The sequence below is a fragment of the Barbus barbus genome (assembly GCF_936440315.1).
Source record: "Barbus barbus genome assembly, chromosome: 14".
NCBI lineage: Eukaryota > Metazoa > Chordata > Actinopteri > Cypriniformes > Cyprinidae > Barbus > Barbus barbus.
Window position 1 is genome coordinate 7,296,812 of NC_136742.1, and position 8,803 is coordinate 7,305,614.

At 37.4% G+C, this 8,803-nt stretch overlaps 1 protein-coding gene across 1 annotated transcript; it reads right to left on the reverse strand.

Annotated features, from left to right (window-relative positions):
* Nucleotides 1-3,846: 3,846 nt before the first annotated feature.
* Nucleotides 3,847-7,624, reverse strand: LOC306879844 (protein FAM89A-like). The gene is made up of 2 exons (XM_079433055.1): nt 7,207-7,624; nt 3,847-5,968 (listed from the first exon to the last, which is right to left on the reverse strand). Exons 1-2 carry the CDS (start codon nt 7,456-7,458, stop codon nt 5,693-5,695), a joined length of 528 nt encoding a protein of 175 aa, XP_079289181.1. The 5' UTR covers nt 7,459-7,624; the 3' UTR covers nt 3,847-5,692.
* Nucleotides 7,625-8,803: the final 1,179 nt, after the last annotated feature.

The window sequence follows — 8,803 nt, forward strand, 5'->3', positions numbered from 1 at the left end:
AAGGAAGACGAGCATCTAACCTCCCTATTGCTAAAGGAAACTGTATAACTGCATCAGTATTGATGCAATATATTGATGCAATATCCTAATAAATGTTCTGAGATATCGAGTTAAAGAAAGCGCAGTTACACCTGTGAGCAGTGGAATATCATAAAATCATCAGTGGCCTGCAGCTGTTATTCATCTCCTCAATATTCAGCATGAACATCTGACTTTTAATCCCATTGTCAGTTTGTTCCTGGCATATCAGGGCAATGACTCACTGTTCTGCCCATTGGTTATATGCCAATTAGTGCTGGACGCTATTCAAACAGCAATGAGCAATGTGACCGGTGATATAAAACAGAGCATCTCTGGCTCTGTTCAGATGAGTATAAAGTCATGCTATAGCTACGGCATAAAGGCTAAACGTACAGGAGTTGAACTAAATAATGTGAACAACACCCATTGTTATTATAGGGGTTCATTTGTGTAGTCTACAGCAGTGGTTCTCAATCCCAGTCCTGGAGGCCCCCAGGACTGGAATTGAGAAACACTGGTTTACAGTGAAACGTAGGCCGTTTCTCAATATGCGTACTTGTCTGTACTTGTGTTCTTGTGGACTTGTGAAACGTCATCAGTCGCTGCCCAAGTACTGTTCCAATTCAAAGTTCACATCTAGCCAAGTCCAGTTCAAATCCCCGGATGTGTTCTTGATCCGCCCCTTTTACCGAGGATGCATCGAGAGGTGACTTGTGCGGACTTGATACAGGCCATAACCCAGAATTCAGTTCGTCCTCCCGTCCTCGAGAGTTCGTTCTTCTGAGTCGAACTTGGCAAGTCCAAACTCGAAAGGACGGAAGTCCAGACTCTGCGAACTTGGTATTGAGAAACGGCCTTCATTTTTGTATTTATCTTTTCATTGTCTGTATTCTCTAGTTTGTGAAGTGTAGTAAGAATTGTGTTGAGAAGAGGAGCACTTGGTGAAAAAGTTGACTTGTCAGACTTCTAAATTGGAAAAATCATGGGAGCCTGGGAGTCTTTATGTTTATGAGTGTACACAAAACATGGCAAGACTTCATTAGCATAGAAGAAGAGTTGGTGAATAATAGGGACTGTCAACCATTAAGAAAGATTGTGTCCAAACAAGCAAACCTCAATATTGACCTTGAAGACCCTGTTTCCACAAAAACCAACCACAGAGAACTTCACAGAGCCAACATCCATGAAAGAGCTGTAATTTATAGAACTTTAATCACAGATACTGGTGCTAAATTGTGAAAAGGATATTGTTGTGATCATAAAACCTCTTCCGTGTCATTCTCTGCTCATGATCTCGTGAATGCGCATCGAATTCTGACACAAAAGAGAATAAATTGTTGAATAAAGTCGTTACTTTTGTTTTCTTTGCGCGCAAAAACAAATTCTGTAGCTTCATAAAAATGCGGTTGCACCACTGACGTCACATGGACTATTTTAACGATGTCCTTACTACCTTTCTGGGCCTTGAACGTGGTGGTGTTGCTGTCTATGGAGGGACAGAAAGTTCTCGGATTTCATCAAAAATATCTTTGAAAATCGCTTCAGAATTTGTGTTCTGAAGATGAACAAAGGTCTTATGGGGTTGGAACGACATGAGGGTGAGTAATTAATAACAGAATTTTCATTTTTGGGTGAACTATCCCTTTATGGCACACTAAGGCTGCATCCAAAAACTGAAAAATGCTGCCTTCGGCCACAATCCTCTGCGTTCCATTCCGTGACGGTTGAGCTAAAAAATAAAAGATGGTGTCTGAAAGTTACGTTTAGTGGTTAGTTTGTGTGTAAATGTTTATTTCTGATTAACTTTTTGCACTTTTGATGTAATTTCTAGCGAGAAATTAGTATTGTAGTAATTAAATATTAGTTTAGTTATCACCAAAACTCGTTCTATTTTGTTGTAGATCATTAAACCGTTTCGCTGCCTCAGACGCCTGTCCAAAATCAGAAGTGCCTTCGTGCAAAAACGCTGAAGTCAGCTGCCTAAGTTTTCGGATGCAGCCTAAATCCGAAACTTGGCAGGACAGTGGCCCTCTGGGAACAGGTTTGGACACCCCTGACCAAGATGAGCTTCAAACTATGACCAGGCTAGACAAATCACCTGACTTAAATATAATCAAGAAGAGAGAGAAGCAGATTCCCGTCTTCAACATCTCTGTTGTTCTGATAGACGTTCTGAATACTGCCTATATCTCAGGTGTTCACATTATTTTGTCCAACCTCTTTTTTTTTTTCTTTTTGAAAGAAAATGTTGAATTTACCCTTTTTTTTCAACATTGTAATAGGTTTTGAATATCTAATGACACAAATGTTACAGAAAATCTTACTAGGATGTGATTTCATAGCTAGTTTATACTTTATATTATGCACATAAAAAAGTGAAAGTGACATATGGCCAAGTATGGTGACCCACACTCGGAATTCGTGCTCTGCATTTATCCCATCCAAAGTGCACATACACAGCAGTGAACACACACACATCGTGAACACACACCCGGAGCAGTGGGCAGCCATTTATGCTGCAGCGCCCGGGGAGCAGTTGGGGGTTCGGTGCCTTGCTCAAGGGCACCTCATTCGTGGTATTGAGGGTGGAGAGAGCGCTGGACATTCACTCCCCCCACCTACAATCCCTGCTGGCCCGAGACTCGAACACGCAACCTTTGGATTAAGAGTCAGACTCTCTAACCATTAGGCCACGACATCCCCAAAATGGACCAAGGTGAACATATTTTGACAGGATGTGAACCCTGCTTGGTATTAGACAGTTGAATGCAACTCTCTAAAAAGTCCTGTACAAATATTACTGCCACTCTTACCATTTAGCAATTCAATTCGACCTTTGTGGCCAAAAAGGCGTGGACTTTGATGTCTGCGTTCTTCAAAGGACACAGTCGCTGAATTGGGACACAGTCATGGTCAACACCTGACCTCGTTTAATTTAGCGAGAGGATTCAAGTTAAGCAGGATAGTCAAATATCAAAAAGGAGATGGAAAGTTAAATTGAGTGCTTTGCATTAGTAAGCTCTTGTGTACTGTTCAGTTGGCATATGTAGGTCAGGCTGATATTCTGCATATGATTTGGATACTGTGCACAGTATACATACTAAATACTGCAGCTGCAGAAAATGTATACTGTGTACATTAAGCATGTTTTCTGCATATACAGAATAGATTCAGTGGACAAAATGAGCATTATAAAAGAGCTTAATGTGTGAAATATTGTATCCCACAATGCATCAACTTGACCTTCTATTTCCAGTGTAATGGATGGAACTAAAGTTGTATCAACTTCATTCATTATTTAATGGGACTAAGATATTTTTTTTTATACAAAATGGCATTTAAGAGCAAATTAAACAACTGGAATAAGCAAAAAAATGTCATGTGACAACAATGCATACTATATTATATAATATATTATTTTGGAAAGCCACATTTTTCTCCACTATTTATTTTTAATTTTTTATAAATAAAGGTATTTATTAGTGCTGTCAAATGACTCATTCAATATAAATGTTACAATTTTTCATTCAATATAAATATCAACAAAATTACAAATACTAGTGCTGTCAAACAATTAATTACGATTAATCACATCCAAAAAGTTTTTGTTTCCATAATATTTGTGCGCATACTGTGTATATTTATTATGTATATATAAATACACACATACAGTATATATTTTGAAAATATTTCCATGTACATATTTATATTCATATAATTGATATTATATATAAATATTTTAAATGTATAAACTTAACATATTTTTCTTAAATATATACATGCATGTGTGTGTATTTATATATACATAATAAATATACACAGTATACATACAGTTTGTTTACATATTATGTAAACAAAAACTTTTATTTTGGATGCGATTAATTGTTTGACAGCACTAGTATTTATTTCATAATTATGTTGATATATTGAATGAAGAATTTGAACACTAAAATTCTAAAGTGACATAAAAACGCATAAAAACCAGATGGGCCATACATTATTGCATTTATTTTATATCGCTAACACATACAATAAAACATACAAAAGGATCATTCCTGTATCAATTATCAGTTCAAACCTCACATATGCAATGTTTTGCGTTTAAAAATTTGAAAAACATTCAAGAACACAGACTGACCGAAAACAAACACACAAATGCTATCTAACCAGATAATTGAACATCACTGTATGCAAAACTGCAGCAACTGCAGAAATCATTTCACATCCAACCACAGAGATCAAACAGGCCAAAAATCACTTTTACTGACTCCTATGCAAATTACGAAAACCGAGTGGGAATTTCCGAGCAGGATCACAGCAATAAATGACTGCAGGAGATAATGAGATGGGTGGTGAGTAGATTCTGGGTGGAACTTTCTTCTGTTAATGAGAGGGACTGAAATGCATGCATGAAGATGCTGGATGTTGATATGAAATAGTATGATAACAGAGATAACAAAAACACCTGGATTCAAAGCCAAGGTGTGTCAAGGCACGATGTGTGAAGTTCAGTGCTGATTTTGGTCAAAGCACCCAAAGCCTTGCTGGATGCATAACATTTTTTCACTTTTTCTCTCAGAATTGAAGGTAATATATTGGAAGAGTGTGTTCAAATCGAATCAGGATTTGTGTAAATGCTGGAATTAAAAACAGCCACTTGTTTGTGTCTGCTGGTGTGAGAAAAAAGACTTCAGAGCTCAAACACAATAGAGGTAGAAGACATTCTCTCTTGGCTGATATTAGGAAACGCTCCCTGATGACTATCAGTTATCAATCACAGAATTAGATGATCCATAACGGTGCAAATCTTTGAATTCCAGGCATTAGATTCACCAACACATCAAGAAAATGTTACACTGTATAAAATGCTTACATTATGGCATGCTATGATATGCACACACTGAATCTTTTGGGTGTATTTAATGGGCATTGTACTCACATTATGAATACAGGTGACCTTATGCCAGTCACTTGACACGATGACACTCCCATGATATGCACTGAGAGGAAGTTCAAGCACAATGGAAGACTGAATCCAAGCAGCAATTATAAGTAAATAAATAAAACATCTAGAATAGGTTTACACAATGTGAGAAGTAAACACTATGGAAATGTTATGGAGCTGGTTATCGATTTACTTGCTTACGTGTTCATAATGAGTTACACAATACATAATGCAATGAACAAACTGGGACATTGCATTTTGTTTTGGTGATGCTGTCACAAGCTCTTTGTGCTGGTTATACCCTGGATTACATTTCAGCAAACAATAGGTAGCATTTCCAGCATATTCAGAATACATATTTTCAATAAAAAACAAAACCCCGTCTTCTGCAAGCACCCAGCGAGCGACTGCTCAACCAGAAATAAGACTTTTCTGAATTCAGAGGGGTGAAGCATTAAACAAATATCTAGAAATTCATCAACGCAAGTTTAACATGATTTACTGTAAACCTCATTATGAAATGATATGCTTCTCCCCTTATAAAAAAAGATCTTATAAAATTTCCAATGTTGATTAAATCTGGAAAAAAAAAAAATACTATGTAGAATATTATACAATAAATAATAATTCTCAATTATATGTCCTATAGAAAGAGCCTGCTGTAAAACTAAATGCCAGCAAACTAAATAATGGCACAGCTTGTTTGCATTAAAGAGTTAAAGTGTTTTAGATTGTGATATGGAACGAGTCATGTATCCAGCTGTCTTTGGATGTCCCGTTTTTAGGAGATGTATCGTTTCCATCTGGCGTTTCGGCTGGTGTCATACTGGACTCAGTATAATATTCCTCATCTTCGTCGAAATAACCGTTCTCCATCCCGTAGGGTCCATCCGCACTGGACACAGCGGAGAGGTCCTGGCAGCTTCCCTTGTACTGCTGGATGGACTCGTGAAGGGACCAGAGCTGACAGAGCAGGGACATGTCCTGCTGCCGCAAACCCACCTGCGCAAACAAACTCTCATGAGTGCTTACGGAAACATCACAGGGACAACACATTGCACGCTAGAACAAAGTGACTCAAAACCAAACATTTACTTTCAAATCGATCTGTGGTGTTTACTCACATAATGCATATTCGGTGTTTGCATTCCAAACCTTATGTTCTTCTGGTTTAGCTTTGTTCTGATATTGTAATGATTTGATTCTTTCCCAGTAATGGTTCAAGTGTCACAACAAAAGGTAATGCACAAATATACTCAAAATAGACCATGTTGCTTTTAAATGTTTACACAATAAGTTACGAATGCAGGAACCCTGCATTTTTGTTCATCACAGGTGCATTTAGAATATTCAAATTGAACATTTTTGGGTAACACTTGGTAGTCCTGAACCGAACACTCATATCGAACATTTTTGTGGATCAGGGTCACTCTCAAAACATCTGAAACGGTCATTTGTGGCCATAGCAGGCAAGTTTTGAATGTATGAACCGCACACTGGAATAGAGCATTTTTGTTCATCACCAACACTGTTGGGAATCACAGAAGTTTTCAAAATATTAAAATTAAAACAAAAAATTGAAGATCAGGTTCACTTTCAAAAGATTCAAAAAAAAAAAATTCATTTGGTTTCAGGTTACGAATTAGCAAATTGAACATTTTTGTGAGACTGAACAAAAACGACGAACCGAACATTGTTAAACATTGGACTAGTGTTAAAGCATTCAAATGAAACATTCAGAATGACAGTCACATTCAAAAAAAAATCTCAAATGAAGATTTTTGGGCACCACAGACTAGTTCTTAAAAGTATAATCTAACACTTTGGGCATCACAAGTGAATTCAAAACATCTGAATCGGACATTTTTGTTCATCACTGGCGCAATTGGAACGTTCTAATCGAACAATGTTGGGGATCAAAGGAAACAAAAAACAAACCAATTAATATGCAATCAGAACATTCAATCACACGGGTGTTCTAAATATTCAAATCGAACATTTTTGGCCATTACAGACAAGTTGCGAACATTCGAATCGATTAATCTGAGCATCGCAGGCGCCTTCAATTGTTGTTCCTTCCGAATCGATTCGCGTTACAGACATGTTCTATTCGTGACTACGCTGTCCAAGCATGTTGACTAGGTAGGAAGGTCACTAGCCTTTAAATCACAGGCACTGACAAGTTAAATGAACGCCTGCAGTCAGGAGAACAGCTGTTGCTTACTATTCTGTACCCTTACCATCTCTTTTCTGAGCAAAGCAAGGGCGGCATCCAGGTTTGCTGGTTTATTCGCCAGCAGATTGTCCGTGTTATTCCTTCCTCGGCTCAAGTCGTCCTGAATCATGGTCTTCTTCACATACATCCTCTCCATCTCTCTCCACGAGCCGCCGCTGGAGTTGAGCAGTCCGCTTAGGCTCTTGGGCAGCGGCGGCAGACCCTCAATACAGGCCAGCATACCGCCCGCTGCTCCATTCCCAACCTTACCATTCATACTAACATTCACAAATAGCACGCTCTGCTTACAGACGAGTGTACAGTAATGGCATGCGATATTTTTCTTAAAGACCTTTACACCCCGACGTCGAAAAACCCATGTACCAGCCACCGCTGCGAACAACACTATAGTCTTTGAGGCTGGACCTCAACTCGCACTTCCTGTCGCTTTAAAGAGACCCAGAGCAGACTGGGCGTGGCCGCCAATGACGGACAGCGAGGTCATTGAATATTCATGAGAATTAAGTTCTGAATTAATCTTTTCTTCTGATCAAAGCGCAGCCAGAGCTATTGTGTGGTAACCTACATTTCCATCACATGTATGATATTATTTGGTCTTGCTACTGACCTTTTTTGAAGAAAAGTAAAAAAAAAAACAGTAATTTTAGGAAAAACTAAATTATAATAAAAAAATCAACTTAATAAATATAAATAAAATAAATAGCACAAATTAATGAATAAATAAATACGCATGCACATAAATAAATAAAAGACCAAAGATTTTGAAATATGTTCAAAATTTTTTTTTTTTTTTTTAAATGAACTTTTTTTTATTATTTGAATTTGCTACTGACCTGTTTGGGAAAAAAATAACAAACAATTAAAAAAACAATAATTTTAGAAAAATAAAATAACACATAAATGAATGAACGAATGAATCCCAAAGATTTTTGCAATCTGTACTCAAAAACTGTTAAAAGTATATACACGTATTATATTCATTTTTAAAATGTAGAAAATAGTACTGGTATTGGTACTGGCCTGTTTAAAAGAGGAAAAAGAAAAAGAAAAAAATATATAATTAAAAGGAAAATAAATACATAAAAGATGAATGAATAAAGATAAATTAAATAAATAAAAAAAGATTTAGCAATCTGTTCTCAAAAATTCTTCAAAATATGTACTTATAAATAAACACATTAAAATATATTCACTTTAAGAAGTGCTAAAAAACATACATCTATAAATACAAATGTGCTGCATTATGTTGTTATATTGTAATTTAGCATTGGTGTTTTGATCACTGGGTTAAATCCAGATCACAGTGCTCAAATGGCAGCTCAGACCTTGGCTTGAGGAGCACATGGCCAGATGAATTGACTCTGGGTGAGGTCAGGGCCGGAATCCCGACACGGAACAAAGGTGTCAGCAGCGGACAGATGGTGAGCATGAGCAGCCACAGACCCGCCCCTCTGACACACACACACCCAGCTGCAGCTGCACGCAAAGCACTGACATGAGGCCAGTACAAAGACAGCATATGCATACACACACACAAAGACAAAGCTGCTAAACGTCATGGCCTCCTTTACCAACCAAACAACTACATACACACAATGAAC

What these genes read in the sequence shown, in the direction of transcription:
- LOC306879844 (XM_079433055.1), bottom strand. Translation starts at nt 7,458, where the DNA reads ATGAATGGTAAGGTTGGGAATGGAGCAGCGGGCGGTATGCTGGCCTGT. An exon ending in CTTTGCTCAGAAAAGAGATG is followed by an intron (nt 5,969 to 7,206) that starts GTAAGGGTACAG and finishes TTGTTTGCGCAG; the next exon opens with GTGGGTTTGCGGCAGCAGGA.